Source organism: Filicampus tigris, chromosome 14 (genome assembly GCF_054856515.1).
Source record: "Filicampus tigris isolate MCC_2025a chromosome 14, RoL_Ftig_1.0, whole genome shotgun sequence".
In the NCBI taxonomy this organism is placed as follows: Eukaryota; Metazoa; Chordata; class Actinopteri; order Syngnathiformes; family Syngnathidae; genus Filicampus; species Filicampus tigris.
In genome coordinates, this window is record NC_141230.1 from 382,501 (window position 1) to 403,368 (window position 20,868).

Below are 20,868 nucleotides of genomic sequence, written 5' to 3' on the forward strand. Positions count from 1 at the left end.
TAATGTCTTCCCCGTGAGCATCGCTGAATACTTCCCACACAGTTGTGCAGAAGCAGTCCTTTAAGGCCTCCTCGGCCTCTCCAGACCATCTCTGAACCGTGCGGGTCACAGCTGGCTGCCTGCGGACCAGAGGTTTGTACACAGACTGGAGAGCCACCAGGTTGTGATCAGCTTTGCCCAGCGGGGGGAGGGGCAGTGATGTGTATGCCTCCTTGGTGTTGGCATAGAAAAGGTCCAGTGTTTTATTGTCTCTGGTGTGGCAGGTGACATACTGTGTGAATGAAGGCAGAGAGGAGGAAGGGGAGGCATGATTGAAGTCACCAGAGATGAGTACCAGGGCATTTGGGTGCTGTGTTTGTAGCCTGCTCACTGCTGCAGTCAAGACATCACAGGCTGTGTTGCTGCTGGCAGCTGGTGGGACGTAGACGGTCACCGCGATCACGTGACTAAACTCTCGCGGGATGTAGAATGGCCTCATGCCAACAGCTAGCAGCTCAATATCCCTGCTGCAAAGCTGCTCCTTAATCGTGATGTGCCCAGGATTACACCATCTATCGTTCACAAACACAGCCAGCCCTCCTCCTTTCCTCTTTCCACTCTCCAGCGTCCTGTCCGCGCGTATGATTTGGAAGCCGTCCAATTCTACGACCGCGTTCGGCGTTAGCGTTGTTAGCCACGACTCCGTGAATAGCATCAGGCTAGCCTCCCGGAAGTCCCTCTCGTGCCGGGTAAGCGCCGCTAGCTCGTCCATCTTGTTGGGGAGCGATCTAACATTCCCCATGATAACAGACGGGAGGACGGGATGGTATCGTCTCCTCCTTTCCCGGCGTTTAACCCCCGCACGAGATCCCCGTCTCTTCCTCCTCAGCTCACGGGGGATATCGGGTCTCGCCCCCGGAGCCGGCGCATGGTTAGCACGGAGTGCTAACAGGTGATTCCGGCTGTAAACAATGGGGGCTCGGCTCCGAGCCAAGTCGCCGGACACGATCGCGCAAAAAATAGCCATCAGCAGCAGCAAGAATACCGCAGTTTGGGTGTCCATTGCTACGCAAGTTACGACTATCAATTATACGAAAAAGGTATGAGGTAGAGTAATATTAAAGAACAAAAACACACGAAAAGGCTCACCGATGAGCCGGAGCTACTGTAGCGGGCTGCCACTCGCGCGGCGCCGGAAGTCGAAAAAAAACCCCCCATATATAAAAAAATTTGGATATCATGAAAAGGTACTCTAAACGCGCTATTCACCTAATCATCTGAATCAATGAAATAACTCTAAACACCGGCAAAAGATTCCTGAGACTTAAAAACTCCCAGCCTGATTCATTACTCAAAAAAGCAATCATAGGTAAGACTGCCGACCTGACTGCTGTCCAGAAGACAATCATTGACACCCTCAAGCAAGAGGGTAAGAGACAGAAATAAATCTCTGATCGAATAGGCTGTTCCCAGAGTGCTTTTTCAAGGCACCTCAGTGGGACGTCTGTGCAAAGGAAAACGTGTGGCAGAAAACGCTGCACAACCAGAAGAGGTGACCGGACCCTGAGGAAGATTGTGGAGAAGGGCTGATTCCAGACCTTGGGGGAGCTGTGGAAGCAGTGGACTGAGTCTGGAGTAGAAACATGTGCAGGAAATGGGCTACAGGTGCGGCATTCCCCAGGTCAAGCCACTTTTGAGTTAGAAACAGCGGCAGAAGCGCCTGACCTGGGCTACAGAGAAGCAGCACTGGACTATTGCTCAGTGGTCCAAAGTACTTTTTTCAGATCAAAGCACATTTTGCATGTCATTCAGAAATCAAGGTGCCAGATTCTGGAGGAAGACTGGTGAGAAGGAAATGCCAAAATGGCTGAAATACAGTGTCAAGTACCCAAAGTCAGTGATGCTCTGAGGTGCCATGTCAGCTGCTGGTGTTGGTCCAATGTGTTTTATCAAGGGCAGGGTCAATGCCGCTAGTTATCAGGAGATTTTGGAGCCCTTCATGCTTCCATGTGCTGAAAAGCACTGTGGATGGGCTTAAGGCCTCTATCGAAGCGTCCTGGGCCTCCATAACACCGGCAACAACAGCCACCGGCTGATTGCCTCCATGCCACGCCGCATTGAAGCAGTCATTTTGCAAAAGGATTCCCGACCAAGTATTGAATGCATAACTGAACATAATTATTTGAAGGTTGACTTTAAGTAACTGAGGCAGTGACTTATTACCTTGCTGAAGACATGATTCCCATTAAAACAGTGGAAAACGAGAGCTTTACAAGACTCTTCAAAGTACGAGACCCGCTTAACGAGCTGTGTTTTTATGTTTACGTTACGTTACCTTTTATGTTTACATTCACTGCACATTTTGATAAAAATTGGCATTATTCAAATTAAAAGCTGTTCAGAAAGCTTTGCTGGCTTAAAATGTCTTTTTTTTTCTTTTAGGGTTTTATATACTGTACATTTTAAATGTTTTATGTTTACCATGAGGAAAATGGCCGAAAATTTGTAAATTAGTCTAAAAAAAGATGTAAAAAAAGAATGATAAAATCATGATTGTGATTTTATTTTTAAAACATCGTGATATATTTTTGCCATATCGCCCACCACTATTATAGTGTATTCAATTAAATATATGTTGAACATGATTGGCAAATCATTGTATTTTGTATTTATTAATGTTTAACACAACGTCCCAACTTAATTGAAATTAGGTTTGTACATAGGTGTTAGGAATCATTTTAAAGTGAAGCATTGTCAAAACCGTTGGTATTAAACCCAATGACCCAACCTTTGCTCTCATCCTCAGTTGATCCTTTTCCAAGAATCTCTTCTGTTGTCTCCATTCTCCCCCTTAACTTAAAGAAGTCTGTCAGTAAGTCACCTGCAGGAGAGAATAGGAACGGGTTAAACTCTTTTTACGATAACATGGACATTGTCTTTCATGAAGGTATTTAAGGTACACTCAAAGGCAACCAATAGTCTACCATGATCAATCAACAGAGACGTATACAATTTATGTTAACACCCCTCTCAACGAGTGAATGATAACACTATAAATGCTAACAGTCACCATGCATAATGGGATTCAAAACAAACAACTCAAAATGAACTGTGCACAATACAGGTCAATAGGTTGATTTGGATTATTTGAGCTGGAATCGCTGTGCTTTGAAGTAAATAAAGTGGTCAATCAAGTTAAATGAAAATGACAGATGTCGTAATAAGTGCACTAACTGACAATCAGGAATAAGTAGCGGCTGGTGAAGTTTTTCCCAGGGAGTAGCGATATACAGCATAAACAGTATACACTAGGGGTGTCCCGATTTCCGATAATCAAAATTATGTCAAAATCTCGATCATGAAAATGAACTGGAGGATAGACGAAGCCTCATATTCACCCTTTTGCAAAAGTTACCAAAGCGTACACCAGTGCATTGATGAATGTTTCTTAATGTTTAGTTTAAAATAGGTTATTTTGGCCAGCAGGATCCCTTGCCGTGCCCTGCCCGACGATAGAACTCAGGGTGCTTTTCTTTGCTTTTCAGAACCCATCCCACAGAGGGGTGAACAACTGCGAGTGTTTGTGATGGCATCACATTTTGCGCTGTTGTCAGGGTTCGTTCCAGGTCGCAAATTTTTGCCAGACATTCGCTTGTACTTTTCTTGTCACAAGGAGATTTTTGAACACAAATTTCTTTGCGACAACAAAGCACACTACTGTTGGCAAACGTCTAGCGAACATTTCAAGAACATTTGCGACCTCGAACGAACCCTCGACGAACTCTGAACTCTGCACATTTTGCTACCTTCGCCTTTTGCTACCTTCACCAAGAGTCGCAATTGTTTTCCCCTCTGTGGGACAGGGGCTTTAGTGACATTTTTAAATCCATCTGCGATGTAATGTACCAGCCTTGTCCTCCTACCTGAGGAGTTTGTCTCTCTCCTCTGGCGTCAAAATTTGAAAACTCGCTTCGTTTGTTCAGGCCACAGCAAAGAACCCGATCTTTCTGGAGAAAGATATCCCACTTAACATCCGTTGTGAAATGTGTCACTGATTGACATACAGGGGAGCCAGTCAGCTTGTTGCACGCATGTGGAGAAAGGTGCACAAAGTGGCAAATGTAGCAGTTTCCATTTAAACTTAATAATAAAGTACACAAATGATTAGAGGACCAAGTACAGTAAGCCAAGTATTTCCATAGAGTAACAAGAGATTTTTTGTTTTGCATTTTTGTAGTTCTTTTGATAGCACATGTTAATCATCAGTTTGGCTTGACACCTCCCACTTGAACTTTGAATGAAACACTGGGGAGATCGCTACTCTAAAGGCAAACATCTGCTGTTACAATGACTGGCCACTTTCCAGTTGATCCTCTGCAGGTACAGTAGTAAGACAACAAGCCACCTGACATCCCTAGGGAGAATGGTGGGCTGAATCTTCTTGTTTGCCTTTGAATGAACCATATTCTCTTTTGGAACTCTTGCTATGGGAATGCAATAACTTGGGAAAACTCTGACATTATAGTCCCTCACAATGCCTTTAATCTCTGCCAAGTCGGAATTGATCTCTCAGTGCATTTTGGTCACTTAGCCAGACAACACCGCCAACGGTGATGTTTCTTCTGTGTGCCATTTGCTCCTGATGAATAGGTTCAGACCTGCGAGTTGGCTCCAGATCTCCAGCTACAGCTCTCATCCTGCATTGCTCTAAGCCTTTTATAGGGATAGGTCGTGAAGTTGAAAGCCTTGCAGTCTCCATTCTGAGATGCTCACCGAAGAAAAAGGGTTTTAGCAGGGATGGGCATTCCGTCTGTCAGATTCCACTTACCGGAGGACTAAAACCGGTTCCAGTCCTCGGCAGCTCTTCATTTAACGGGTTTGAACTTCCCCTTTCCCCCCGGCCGCAGTATCGCAGCCTCATGGGGGGACGGAAGCTCTCTTAAGCCGGCGTCGAGGTAGACACGTCCAGGTTACTAACTGCCGTAGTATTACGAGGTCAACCCGTCTTCCTTCGTCCACGCGCTCTTAATGAGTGACCACTTTAGAATTAAGGCGAATGATCCGACCACTCTCGTTTTTTAGGCAGCTCTACCTCTATGAATCATTATTTTTTTAGGCAGCTCTACCTCTATGAATCGTTTGCACTTGTTACGACCTAGAAAGTGTAGCTATCCATGGTAGATTGGCTCAGGCTTGTCTACATTGAGCCGGATTAACTATTCAAATTCATTTATGGCATATACCATTGTTATGAGTGCAGTTATTCATTAAGATTTCTGCACCTGTAGTAATAGGCCTAACATATTTACAACTCTTATCACATGTAATATATTGTGAGAATATGTACATGGCACAACCATCACATGAGCAATTACTGAGTATATATGTGGCAAAAGCTAAGCATACAAAGCAATCTAAATAATGTTGTATATGAAAAACGACACATCAAAACATAGCAAATGGATGAAACATAGCAAATGATCACAACATATCATAGCAAATAAGTACAGTAAGTACACAGCAAACATGCAAAACAACTAGTACATAATACATCAATATAAAATGATATATTGTATCACATCATCACAGGTGTCAGATTCCACTTCCCCGAGGGACCATCGGGAAAGGTCCCTATGCCGACTCTCCGTTTAAAGGGTCAAAACTCTCCTTTTCCCTCACCCGCTCTAACGCGGTCACGCAAGGGGAAGGGAGCTCTTTAAGTCGGTGTCAAGATAGATTCGCCTAGGTGTCTAACTGTCCCGGTTAGAGAAAGCCAATCCGGTTTTAATTCATTTATGTCTCCCTTAAGAGTAACCGCCTAGAATAAAAGTGAATAAAACGAACACTTTCTTTTCACAGCAGCTTTATCCCTTGAATCAATTGCATTTGTATTCCAAAAATTCACAGCAACATGGGGTCCTTTTTCTTCATTCAAAAAAATTACGTTTTCCCCAAAATTCCCCGTTTTTCACCCCCAAAAAAACCATTCATTTCCAGTGGCATATTCAACATTTCCCATTTCCACCAATCCAATTTAAAATTCTGAAGATTCAACTCATTCAACTCACATTCGTAAAGCTATTCAACAGACCCACAATTCCTGTTTCCCCAAAATTCAACTTATTCACCCGTAAAAAAAACAAAATTCCACCATTCATTCCCATTGCCATATTCAACAATTCACATTTACATCATTCCAATTTGAAATTCACAACATTCATCACATTCAACTCATATTGGTCAAGCTTTGCAACACACCCCGAGTTCCTATTTCCAACACATTCAACTCATTCACCCTTAAAAACCCCACAAAAATTCAACTATTCACCATTCATTTCCATTGGCACATTAAACTTTTCACATTGACACCATTCCAATTTCCACAAATTCAAGTCATTCAACTCACATTCAGATTTTCAACACCCCCAAAATTCCTATTTCCCACACATTCAACTCATTCACCCTTAAAAACCCCACAAAAATTCAACTATTCACCATTCATTTCCATTGGAACGTTCAACCTTTCACATTTACACCTTCCCAATTTCCACAACTTCAAATCATTCAACTCACATTCAGCTTTTCAACACCCCCAAAATTCCTACATTCCACATATTCAACTCATTCATACTAAAAGAAAAAAAAAAACACAAAAATTCAAGTATTCACCATTCATTTCCATTGGCAGATTTAACTTTTAGCATTTACACCATACCAAATTCCAGTCATTCAACTCATTCAGCTCACATTCAACTTTTCAACACCCCCAAAATCCCTACTTTCCACACATTCAACTCATTCACACTTATTTACCATTCACTTCCATTGAATGGTTCAACCTCTCACATTTCTCAATTCCCTGTTTTTCACCCCCCAAAAAAACATTCATTTCCAGTGGCATATTGAACATTTCCCATTTCCACCATTCCAATTTCAAATTCATAATTCCTATTTCACACACATTCAACACATTCACCCTTCAAAAACGCACAAAAATTCAACTATTCACCATTCATTTCGATTGGCAGATTTAACTTTTCGCATTTACACTTCCAATTTCCACATATTCAAGTCACTGAACTCATATAACTTACATTCAGCTTTTCAACACCCCCAAAATTCTTACTTCGCACACTTTCAACTCATCCACCCTTAAATAAAACCCACAAAAAATCCACTATTAACCATTCAAATTCACACCTTCCCAATTTCCACAAATTCAAGTCATTCAATTCACATTCATCTTTTCAACACCCCCAAATTCCTACTTCCCACACATTCAACTCATTCACACTTAAAAAACACACAAAAATGCAACTATTCACCATTCATTTATATTGGAGTGTTCAACTTTTCACATTTACACCTTCCCAATTTCCACATATTCAAGTCATTTAACTCATTCAACTCATATTCAGCTTTTCAACACCCCCAAAATTCCTACTTCCCACACATTAAACTCATTCACCCTTAAAAAAAACCCATACAATTTCCCCATTCATTTCCAGTGGACCAGTGCTATTGCCCCTTGGTCTCCCCAGTGCGGCTAAAATCCTAAAACAAATAGATGATAACATAAACTAGTGTTATTCATGAATGCATGGATAGCTAAAATCCTAAAACAATAGCTAATGACAACATGGACAAGTGTTATTCATGCACTTTCAGTTAAATGTAAAACAAAATCACATTGAGATGACATAAACTCGTGTTAGTCATGAAACTAGGAGAAGTATTTTAAAGTATGTACTTACCGTCCATTTTTTATGGTCTGTTTGTCTCTGAGTTTCTTTGAGATGGTGCTCCACTGAGATTCTTCTTCCCGAGCCACTCCGTTCATATCGTTCATACCTCTCTGCATTTGACTCTTAATTTACGATTTGAAAGGTCATGGGTTATTTGGAATTTTGGGTTTTCTCACCCATTCTGACGAGATAAAATCTGTGTAGGTCTACACCCCCACATTTTTCCAGGGCTAACTTCCTAATTACCAACCAGTATGCAATACACACACACACCCCACACACGCACGCACACCCCTGCACGCACACGCACGCACGCACACCCACACACCCACGCACACACCCACACCCACACACACACACACACACACACCTAAGAGAACGTTGTCTGTCTGTATTTTAGGGAGTCTTTTTTACATGCAGAAAAGGAGGGGTGGTGTTGGGGAGAGCCGTTTGTGTCGTGGTATGTGAAGAGACCTGCGCTTAGACTTTCCAACCTGTGTTGCCTTAATTGTAAACTAACCTAATAATTGTATGAAAGATGCTCTAACAAGCTGTATTAGAACAACAAGGGTTGCTCTTCTCAGTCTATTAAAAAAAAAACATAGCCAAGCATGTACAATGATGTACAGGTGTAGTTCAGGTGTTTCATAGGTACATGTGTAGATGACGTGGTATTTTGCACTTAGACTTTACACAATTATGTTGTCTTGATTGTATGGAAGATGGCCGAACAAGGTGTATTATTACAATAAGGGTTGCTATTCTCAATCATTAAAAAAAAACAAAGAATCATTCACAATGTTGTACAGGTGTAGTTCAGGTGTTTCATAGGTACATTTGTAGATGACATGGTATTTTGCACTCAGACTTTTCACAATTATGTTGTCTTAATTGTATGTAAGATTCCCTAACAAGTTGTATTAGAACAATAAGGGTTGCTATTCTCAATCATTAAAAAAAAAAAAAAAAAAAAAAAGAATCATTTACAATGTTGTACAGGCGTAGTTCAGGTGTTTCATAGGTACATGTGTAGATGACATGGTATTTTTGCACTCAGACTTTTCACAATTATGTTGCCTTAATTGTATGGAAGATGCCCTAACAAGGTGTATTAGTGCAATCATTAAAAAAACAAAAAACAAAGAAGCATTCACAATGGTGTACAGGCGTGGTTCAGGTGTTTCATAGGTACACAGATGACGTGGTATTGCGCTAAGATGAATTCAATCAGGTGGGCACTTCACAATTGTATGGGAAACGTTCTAACATGTTGTATTAGAACAATAAGGGTTGCGATTCTCATTAAAAAACATAACCAAGCATGCTAAATGGTGTACAGGTGTAGTTCAGATTTTCAAATGTGTAACCCCATATTCCAGTGGCAGGGGCGGACATAGACCAGGTTTGAGTCAATGTTTCAGTGGGCGGGTGTTGTCTTCTTTCCAAATAAATCCTTCATATTTGATGAGCGTTTGATCCACAGCCTTTATGAATAGAAATACACGTCCCCTCAATCATAATGCCTTCATGAAGATCTATTTTACTTTCTGTTTTAGTGTGTGGTAGTGCCCTGCATATGAGGGGAGGGTCTAAAAACATGTCTGAACGAGCCTGGACATCTACCCTAGGCTATACAATGAGTTTCATGTTACAGGCGGAAGTATGATCTAATCCATGCCCATATTTGGACATACCGGAAAAAGATGGTGGCAGCCAAAAACATGTCTGTACATATCCCTGTGTTACTTTGAACGAGGCAGAAGTATGATCTCATCCATGTCCATATTTGGGCATGCCTGAAAAGATGGCGGCAGCCAGGACATGTATGTATAAGCCCGGGGTGACATCATTGTTCAAAACATGCCCGGGCATGTCTTGAACGAGGTGGAAGCATAATGTCCATATTTGGTCATACCGGAAGGGGGCGTTAAACATAAATGACGTGTTAAAGGGGTGGGGACTCGGAAGTGCCACAATGGCGGACAGGAAACGATGCATGGCAACGTAAAATGGCTGACCGGAAACGATGCATGGCAACGTAAAATGGCCGACCGGATGTGCGGTATCGGGGCGGGGTTAGGGGTAAAATTGTGTTTCCAGACTACAAAGGGGTGTGGTTAGATGAGTTATTGGGCGTGTTTAGGGGTGAGGATGGGGGTTATGGACTACAACATGACGTCATCAAAGCGTGCGGTTAAGGGTGGGGCTTAGGGTCTACAAAATGACGTCATCAAAGGGGTGTGGCTAGGGGACCGGACTACAAAATGGCATCATCAAAGAGCGGGATTTAAGCTGGATATGACATCATTAAAGGGGCGTGGTTACGGCGGAACTTCCTGCGTGACATCACACCTGTCAAAAGTTTGACTAAAGGGGAATTATATACTTTTTGAGGTCTTCCCAGTACGGTGGCCATCTTGGACAGCGACATTAGCGAGACTGGGGATACTCACCCCGAGGTCTCCACAGTGCGGCGGCCATCTTGGGCAGGGACATTAGCAAGACTGGGGACACTCACCCCGACATCTCCACAGTGCGGCGGCCATCTTGGGCAGGGACATTAGCTAGACTGGGGATAGTCACCCCGAGGTCTCCCCAGTGCGGCAGCCATCTTGGACAGGGACATTGTCTTCACTGGGGATACTCACCCTGAGGTCTTCCCAGTGCGGCGGCCATCTTGGACAAGCGGCCATCTTGGGCAGGGACAATAGCTAGACTGGGGATATTCACCCTGTGGTCTTCACAGTGCGGCGGCCATCTTGGACAGGGACATTAGCTAGACTGGGGATCCTCACCCTGAGGTCTCCCCGGTGCGGCGGCCATCTTGGACAGGGACATTAGCTAGATTGGGGATACTCACCCCGAGGTCTCCCCGGTGCGGCAGCCATCTTGGACAGGGACATTAACTAGACTGGGGATACTCACCCCGAGGTCCCCCCAGTGCGGCGGCCATCTTGGACAGGGACATTAGCTAGAATATGAATACTCACCCTGATGTCTCCCCAGTGCGGCGGCTGTCTTGGGCAGGCACATTAGCTAGACTGGGGATCCTCACCCCGAGGTCTCCCCAGTGCGGCGGCCATCTTGGGCAGGGACATTGGGTAGACTGGGGATACTCACCCCGAGGTCTCCCCATTGCGGCGGCCATGTTGGGGGAGGACCCAAAATCGCCAGGAAGTGACCCAAATGACCTGGAAGTTGACCGGAAGTGACCCAAATGACCCAGAAATGGACCGGAAGTGCCTCAAATGACCTGGTAATGAACCGGATGTGACCCTAATGTCCCGGAAATGGACCGTATGTTACTTGACTCAAATGACCCGGAAATGAACCGGAAGTGACCCAAATGGCTCGGAAATGAACCGGAAGTAACCCAAATGACCTGGAAATAACCTGAAAGTGACCCAAATGACCTGGAAATTACCCTGAAATGAACCAGAAGTGACCCAAATGACCCGAAAATGAACCGGAAGTTACCCAAATGACCCGAAAATGAACCGGGAGTGAGCAGAATGACCCGAAAATGAAGTGATCCTTATGAACCGGAAATTAACCGGACGTGACCCAAATGACCTGGAAGTGACCCGGAAGTTAAGTGTTTCCTTACTTCCTCCTTTCTTGCTCCCCTTCTGTTTTTTATGTCCTCAGTCCAGGCCATTGTACATAATTTAACTTCATTCAACTACATTCCACTTCATTCAGTATTATCAATTTTCATTCATCTTCATTCATCTTCATTCAACTTCATTCAACTTCATTCAACTTCATTCAACTCACATTGGTTCAGCTTTTCAACACGCCTGCAATTCATAAATCCCCAAAATAAATTTTAATCAACCTTAAAAAAAAACAAAAAACATTACATTTGCCATTCAGTCCCACTTCCACATTCAACATTTCAGTTTTACATCCTTCCAGTTAGGTCCTTGATGGTCTTGCGGTACACACGCTGAGTTGTGTGCAGGCGGCGTTGGATCGATTCCCCCTCATTCCAAAACATTCCACAATTTTTCAGACTTCATTCAACTTCATCCCACTTTATTCAGTATCATTCAACTTTATTCCACTTTATTCAACTTCCTTCTACTGTATTCAACTTCATTCAGTATCATTCAACTTTATTCAGTATCATTCAACTTTATTCCACTTTATTCAACTTCATTCCAACGCATTCCGCAGTTTATTTTCAGCTCCCTTCGCCTTCACACGCAATTTCTCCAGAAATCGCATTCTCTAGTTAATTAACTATTAGTTTTCAATAATGACACTATGCCCAGGTGGTGAGGGGGTAACTGTACTTTCACATGAGAAGGTTGAGTGGATATAAATAATAATGGGTTCATAAAAATGACAACGATAGATAAAATTTAAGAGATTTAATGAAAATAGTAATAATTCAAATAATGATCATCAATCAATAATCATTCCAGCTTTGCATGGAATACAATCAGTCATTAGATAAATCACATGTTGGAATTGTTACAGAAAAGTCCCAACAAATCCAAGTCATTAAAAGTTACAATCTTTGATAGATGGTAAAATTATAATAATCAATAAAATTGTAAGGATGGTAAATAGTAATAGTAAAATGGTTAAGTGTGATTAAATACTAAGTCTAATTTAGGTGAACTTCAAGGTGATCAGTCAAAAATACACAAAGTGTAAAGTTGACAAGAGGCTTTAGGCTGAGGAAAAAAGTTGCGAAGTGGAAAAAAGACTACGTTTTTCTTCCTCCGTCGAAGACGTCTACACACACTACTGCACCACATACCTGATGGTTGAGAAATGTTGCTTCGAGACGCTGGCTTTTATAACCTCGTCTCACAAGCAATGAGATCATGGAACATTCTCGTAAATGTGAAAAGTCCTGAACAAATGGAAAGTCCCTTGTGGTTGGGACTTTCCAGCCAGTCAGCATCTATTTACTTAATGTTTTGCAAAAAACATGGCAGCATGTACTTCTACTGCTGAGAAAAGGATTGTCCTTCTCGAGCTGCTGGCCATCTATTTCCTGTTCTTGGCCAAAGAGCTTCTTGTTCTGCTTTTTCCGAGAAATCATAGCATTATTGCCGAGAAAGGGTGTTGTTCCCCTTTTGAGTTGCTGGCCATCTGTTTCCCGTTAAGGCCTCGCAACAAAGAACATTTTGTTCTTGTTCAATAGTTCAGTAAGTCAGACTTTAGACAAAATACCTTTCACTTCTTATGCTTAAGCAATAAAACATAATAAAATAATGTTCACACAAACATTGTTACAGTCAATATCTCATGTAAACAATATGTATGACATTAGTTACTTTTCTTTACACATGTGATATTTCTGACAGTGATAATACACAAGGGCTAATTACCCTTAATCGCTGTTACAAGCAATACCTATTCTTACACATGTGATATTTCTGACAGTGATAATACACATGGGCTAATTACCCTTAATCGCTGTTACAAGCAATATCATTCTAAGTAAGATCAACATTCATGTTGCTAATAATTTACAACATTTGTTCAAAAAAAAGGGTTGTTCAAAAGAAAGACCTAACACAGTAATCACACTGTATTGTTTTAAGAATAAAACTTAATCTCAGTCAAAGGCATTTGTATCACAACATGCTTTTCATCAATTTGTCATTGTCATTGTAATGTAATCTTGATAACATCAATATTACATTCTTATCCATAAGTGCTGCATTGAATTTGACTTGGTATCTAAAGTATATTCTGCTTAAGGCCTGGCCTGCTCTGGCGATCCCTGGTGTCAAAATTTGGGATTGCAGTTCTAAAACAATTGTAATCCCTTTCCTTCCTAGGGCTTAGCCCATAACACCTTCCTAGGGCTTAGACCATAACGTTTTATTTGTACCATCATTTCACCTGACGCCACGCCATCCAACACAGGGCTTGCTTTTAGTAACATCTAATATTTTTACAATATTCTAGTCACATTTATGTGTATTATAGATCTCTGCTTCGTAATACTTTGAGGCTATCCATGTTTCCACAATGTGGAACAAATACTTGTTCAATTTATTCTAAGGTTGAGTGTTTAACAATCATACTCATAATAATGTAATTTAAAGAATGTTTAAAGCTTGATTAAAGAATGCTTAACCAATGTTCAAACAATGTTTAAAGAATGTTGCATTAAACCTGTCTCTCTGCATGAATTGTGGTCCTGTGCTAAAGCAGTACCTAATGTCTAAATTTGGAGCCGAAAATTTAGAATTGAAGTCAATTCCCCCAATCCAAGCCAATGTTGCTCCTAGGAATGTAGTCCATTCAATATATTTACCAAATCATCCATCACTTCACCTGACCATGGTGCTTTTGGTACATCTTCTATACTCCACGAAACACGACACGTCCCAAGGACGGAACGGTATGTTAGGCCTTCCCGGACGGACGCCCATTTTGTGGACGAACGGAGGACAAAAGTATTTTAAAAAGGACTGACTAAGCAATGACAGAAGTGGGTTTTAGTCCGTGCCTCTATTCGTCCCGAACCGGGTCGAGTACGGGCTGACATGTTGTACAACGGAGCTCCTCCCCAACGTTCAACAAGAAGGTGCACTCGCTCACTCGCTGGAGGAGTAAAAGTTTCTCCGCCTCTTCTACAGTAACCGCGGCAACGTTGGTCAGAACATTTATTACTAATCTGGGCGCCCGACTAAATTTAAGTTTAGAATAATTATTTAAGTCATAAGAAATTGTTTATTATTAACACACATTGTTTCAAGTGTATTAAATTCTAATTAAGTGTTGATTTGGTCGGTCTCGCGGAGCGCTCCACACCTATGCAGACGCTTTGCCGGTAGTTTTAATTCGCAGCTTTGGGGTACAACCGTTTGCTGCCAAATAATATTCAGCTATTCAACTGAACAAGACACCCTCTCATCACCCCACCCGCTGCACAGCTTTTTTTTTTTCGCTGCACGGATTTAAACCCTTAAATTTAAACCTAAGTAAAATTATCATCCGTCCCCCTTGTTAGCTCAGGCGGCTACGCGCCGCTAACCAGGCAAGAGGAAACAAAGCAAAAGGACTGACTCCAACCAAACAAGCACGTCGTGTGTGAAGTGAAGTTGAGACAACCAATCACCCGCAGCACAGCAGAACCGCTGAACCAACCCAATCACGTTGTTTCACCGGCAGTTTTGTACGACACGAAACTAAAAGACGAACGTTTGTTTTTCGCTGTGCCCATCTGTTTTTCTCTCATACGATCCAATGACAGCCTTATTTTATTATTATTTTTTTTTTAATTTGAATATTTTATTTGAGTACAAAAGAAGTGCAAAAAATGTGGTGTCACTGAGTAATGTGGTAACAATTTTTACTCTGAAAATTCACTAGAATGCATGACATGGAGTGTAAAATATAACCCCCCACATATCAATATATCCCTTCAGCTTCCATAGTTATCAGATCAAATATTTTCTCATATAATACCTTTTCACTCTCTGGAGGAGTATACCCATTAAGCAATGTCACTAACCAATTTTCTAGTTTCCCTTTAATCATGATGTATCTTCCTTCCTTATCTCCAACTTCTTTCAGGACTTCAAAACTGACCTTATTGGAAACCAGAATCATTCCAACCCTCTTGTGTGTTTGGCCCAAGGAACTGGAGAATGAGTCCCTGTACCCCAATTTTTTAAATTTTAGATGCTCCTCCTTTGATAACTGTGTCTCTTAAAAGAAATATAACATGTATTTTCTCTTCTCTAAACTTGGACAAGGCTTTATATCTTTTTTTTGTTATTATTCAAACCATTAATATTGAGCGACACCACGATGATGCATGATGTCATTATGTTGCATTACTTGTATCCTTTGAAATTAATTCTGGCCCCTTCACTGTAATAGAACACCCACAAATAACAGGAACAACCCTTGTTCAAATACAAATACAAAAACCAAAACCAAAACTAAACTTCCCGATATATGTGGACCTTACTTCCTTAGGTCCTGTCTCCCTGTTGGAGGGGAGTGGGGGATGGTCTTGAAAGAGAAAAGTCCCCTCCCCCCCTAGCGGTTAGGGATACACCTGAAGCAGGTCCACCCATCTTACTAGATAAGTAAAACAGTCACTACCCCTCATAGTCCCTTCGTCAAACTTTTTTTTTTTTTTTTTAATGAAAAGTATCAGTAGTAGGTTCGGGATGGGGTGGCGATTAGAGAATGCGTACTCATACGTGTCCCAATGGAGCCCACAAGTTCAGACTCTTGTACAAAAAAATAAAAATAAAAAAAATAAAATTGCAAATCGGAATCTCACTCATATTTAAAAAGAAATAAAAATAATGAAAATAGTCATCATAATAAATAAAATAGTACTAATAAAAAAAATATATAAAAAAGTGTCTCTGTTTTCTCACATAGCCTTTTAAAGTCTTCAACAGACGCAAGAGACACTCCATAGCTTTTTCCCCGCAATGACCCTGCCACCCCCCGCCTCCCAATCGACCTAATTATTCATTGTCAATTCCTCTTCTGAATTCCTGCAGATTTTCCCTTGCATGGTTCGCCGTGTCACAGTTGAAATCCGAAGCGTTGGACTGTGCACTAGTCCGATGTCTCACGCCGACTCGCTGCCATGATGAGGCCCTGATACGTTCCTCATGTGAGCGCTCATCAACGCCAGCATCCACGTTCCGTCCACTTAACCAGTCCTCTTCTCCTCATGTCCCGTGTTGCCTCTTCCGCGCTGTTGTAAACTTTGGCCCATCCGCCCAGTTGATCCTCAACCTACTAAGGGTTGTTTGAAAGCGTAACTTTTTTTTTCCTTCAGAACTTTTTAATCTCAGAGTAGGAATTTGTGTTTTTTCAACACCTCGGTGGAGTAATCATGGTAAAAAAATATGAGTTTTCCTTCGACTCGTACTTTCTTTTTCCATGCTTTAGCCAAAATGTTCTCTTTTGTCTCGTATTCAAGAAAGTTGACCGCAATGGATCTGTGGATGTGCACCGGGCGGCGGCTTCTATCAGAGACTACTGTACGCTCGTTGAATATTAAGTTCCGCGTCATCCGTTACCTCTCGGCGGAGAAGTTCCTTCACCAAATCGAGCACCGATTCGTTGTCCTTTTCCGCCACTCTAAACATTCTGAAAATTACAGCGTCTTCCCTGTCCTTCCATTTCAGTCATCCTGTCTTGTAGTTTCTCTTGCCGTCTTAAAGCGAAGATAGGTTCTTTAGCATCGGCATTCGATTCTTCTAACTGCACCACACTTGCCTGTGCTTCAGCAATGTCCATCCGCTGTCGTTGCGTCTCCGCGATATTTTGTGCCATCTTCGCATTAATTTCCTCCATAAATTTGGCGAACTCTTGCCTCACCTCCATTTTAAGTTCATCCTTGAATGTCAAGAAGTCCTCTTTGAACTCTTTTTTGAGGTCTCGTATTTCTTTCGTGATCGCGACAAGTCCTTCGAGTAACAAGTGGTGCTGGTCAGTGCCGCCATTATCGTCACCTGCTGCTTCGTCTTTGAGTTCGTGCTCTTTCTGGTCTCTGGACATCGTTCTTTTCTTCAAACTTCTCTGTCCTCATCCCCCACTCATTTCTTGTCAATTTACAATTCGAGCTGAGATATTTTCATAGTTTTGGCAGGAAATAATTATCAAAATGACTCAGGAGCTCCACACTACGCTGCCATCTCGCTCCGCGAGTTTTTCTTTTTTTAATATATTCCCAAACATTTCTACATTTTTTATTTTTTCTGTCAAGATTGGGTGATGAGAGTCCATTAATTAGTAATACAAATTTTTGATTTTGGTAAATGGCTGCAATGACACAAAGTGAAAAATTTCAAGGGGTCTGAATGCTTACCATACCCACTCTATAATCTACATATCCCTATACTGTAGTTAACCTTGGAAAGCTTAAAATAGCATGATACAGACCACTTAAATTAATCGATAGTTGTATTTTTTCTGCCAAATATCGGAATCAGGATAGGGCTAAAAAAAAATAATCCATAGTTATCAGGCCCCAATAATAATCTTACTGTATGTCAATTTCTGACTTTGAAGAAACTAAAACAAAACAAAAAAAAAAGTGATTATTCTGGAATTCAATAAATAGAAATAATGTTAGTAATCCTAATTTATCATATAGTCAAAAATGCCAAAGACTGCCAACAAAAAGAAAGAAGACAAAAAGAAGAAGAAACAATTTTAAAATAAAAATATGTGACGGACCGTAAACAGGACAACAAGTGAATCTCTTACCCAGTAAACACTGAGGATGCTCAACTGTCTTGATCCGGAGTGACCAGTGAGGCGCATGGAGAGGGTCAAGGTCACTGTCAAAAACATATTAAAGTAAGTTTATCAAGATTCATTTATTCGTTTTATTTGCATACTTAACCCATTAAGGCGGGGAGCGCAAAACCGGGTTTCTACCACTATAGCGGGAGCACTATTGCGTCTAAGGTTTGTAAACGCCTGATAACGATCCTGATGATTTGAATCAGGTGTGTTGGAATAGGGATATACCTAAAACAGGCTGGATAGGGGCTCTTGAGGACCGGACTTGGGCACCCCCAAACCTAGGTGAAAACTCATGCAACTTTGGACAATCAGGCCTGGCATAAACACCTACATTTTTAATGCTTATTGTCCAATGTCCAAGTACCCCAATGTGCAAGAACCCCAACATGCAAGAACCCAAACGTGCAAGTACCCCAACATGGCCAGGGTTGCGAGGACCCGTTATAGCTGCTTGCAGCTCTAGTTAGGGCCCGAGCAGCAACCGCTGCGAGGTACCTATAATTTTGGTAGAAATTCTTCTTATAACGTGCAAGTACCCCTACGTGGCCAGGGCTGCGAGGGCCCGTTATAGCTGCTTACAGCTCTAGTTAGGGTCCGAGCAGTGACCGCTGCGAGGTCCCAATTGTTTTTGTAGAAATAATTCTTATTATTATCCTGAACATGTGCGGAAACTCACCAACCTTTGCGGTCTCATCGGGCCTGGCGAAAAATTTTAATTTTAAAGTCGTCGTAAACGACGCATACAAAATGGCTCTGTAGCACCAGTTAGATTAATTAATGGGAAAACAAAATACAATTCCAGCCCGTTTGACCCAGGCCTACGAAAATTGGTGGGCACGTGTAGCACCCAGAGACGTAAAAATAAGTCAATTGAAGCCATTGTCTAAAGTGAACAGGAAGTGAACTATGAATTTTTGAATGTAGTAGTCCATAGTCCAAGCCTAAAGACATCTATGAAATTACTTTTCAGTGCCACCTACTGGCTGGATGAAGTCCATGTTTTATTCTTTGATGTTTTTCTCCTCGCAGGTTAACCAGGTCTACCTCAAAATTGCTCAGAAGAGTGTGTATACCTTCCTGAAGTTTAAATACGAAGTTGGGGATTTTTCATGAAAAGCCGTCACCATAGCAACGGGCAGTTCGCCAATAAAACAACTAATTTTTATGGTCTAACAAGCACGAAATCTCACATAACTTTGCACACACTGGCAAAATCATGAACAATGTATTATTTTATCATGATTTTTTTACATAATGGCTCACTAGCGCCCCTAAAATATTTTTAAAAATTCAGCTCCAGTTGGACGTTTCATCTAGATCTAAGAAAATTTGGTGGTATATGTAACATGTCAAAGCCTACAAAAAAGTCTCTTGGAGCCATATGCTAAACCTAACAGGAAGTTATTGCCATTTTGAATTTAAAGTTTGAAGTCACTTCAAATACAAAAGCTTCTGGAACTTGACTCGCATAATATTTTCTTCCAAAGATTTCTCACATTCGACAATAGTCCAAGCCTAATGACATCTACAAAATTACTTTTCATCGTAGTGGTAGCGCCACCTACTGGCTGGAGGACGTCTATGATTTATTCTTTGATATTTTTCTCCTGGCAAGTTAACCATATCTACCTCATAATTGCTCGGAAGACCGTTAAGGCCTTCATGATGACAAAGTTTGTGATTTGTCGCAAAAAGGTGTTGCCATGGTAACGCCCAGTTTGTCAATAAAACAATGCTGATTTTGAGGGCATAACATGCGTGAAAACTCATGAAACTTTGCACACATATGAGGCTTGGTAAATTCATCAATATTTGATTATTTGATTTTGCAATCGTAAAAAAAGATGGCTCGCCCTCTAGAATGTTTTTAGAATACCCCGGTTGTATGCTTCACCTACAAATTTTGGTAATATATGTAACAGGCCTGCAAAGAAGGCTCTTGGTGCCATATGCTAAACCTAACAGGAAGTTCGCCATTTTGAATTTACTTCAAAGTTTGGCGTCACTTTGACTACTAACGCTGCTTTAACTTGATCCATATGATAATTTACTCTAAAAAATTCTCCCATTTGATGAGAGTCTAAGCCTGAAGACATCTACATCGTCACTTTTACAGTACTGGTACCGCCACCTACTGGCTAAAGGAAATGTATGTTTTATTTTTTTAAGTTTGTCTGCCAGCAATTAACCAGACACACATCATATTAGCTTGAAAGACTGTTTTCATGATGTTGCAACACGAAGTTCAATTTATTTTTTTAAAAAGCTGTTACCGTGGCAACACTATTCGCCAAGAAAATGTTTAGGGCGACAAATTAAAAAATGGCTTAACTAAGCATGGCCGGAGGTGTATTTTAGTCTGGCCCACTATCGGCCCTCGTGGGTGTGACGTGCTCGCGAGGTGGCCAAAATTCATCACAGCCTACTCGGTGAAAGGCTTATTTTTAGGCTTCTTTCTACTCCCGCGTCAGCGCGAGCGACAATTGCTGTTATAGGGATTGTGGTATTGCCCCCCGGCCAGGACCCCCGCCCCCTCTTGTAATGGTATTCCCCAGTTGCAGGTGGGAGGCGCGGGTTACATGAGGTGACAATGAGGAAATACAAACACGCTTGAGGGCACGTTGCTGTCTCACATGTTGCGATGACAGTTTCCCACACGGAGACGGATGCACCATGCAGCTCGTTGCTGCAAAGTAAGCATAAGCAAGCTACTCACCCACGTTCCCCCTTAGCCGCCACCATCCAGATCGTTTTCGCAATAAAATTAAATGCATTAAATGCAAAACAACTTGTGTCCATGAGTATATTGCTGACTCAACTCAACTGACGTTGGCACATCAAGGTGGAGTTCATGCACTTCTTCTGGCGTTCACTACTTCCG

The 20,868-nt window shown here is 41.7% G+C and overlaps 1 protein-coding gene across 5 annotated transcripts in view; it reads right to left on the reverse strand.

Moving 5' to 3' along the window:
- The window catches only part of rab3gap1 (RAB3 GTPase activating protein subunit 1), a 188,794-nt gene that overhangs the window by 110,981 nt on the left and 56,945 nt on the right, over positions 1–20,868 (reverse strand). For all 5 annotated transcript variants that reach the window (XR_015089492.1, XR_015089493.1, XM_086051122.1 and 2 more), the window contains 2 exons: positions 17,946–18,019; positions 2,768–2,860 (listed from right to left, as the gene is read on the reverse strand). Coding sequence is in view for 3 of the 5 variants with exons in the window: in XM_086051122.1 (XP_085907248.1) it covers positions 2,768–2,860; positions 17,946–18,019 (167 nt within the window). In the remaining 2 variants the exon portion in view is untranslated. The remainder of the gene's footprint in view (positions 1–2,767; positions 2,861–17,945; positions 18,020–20,868) is intronic.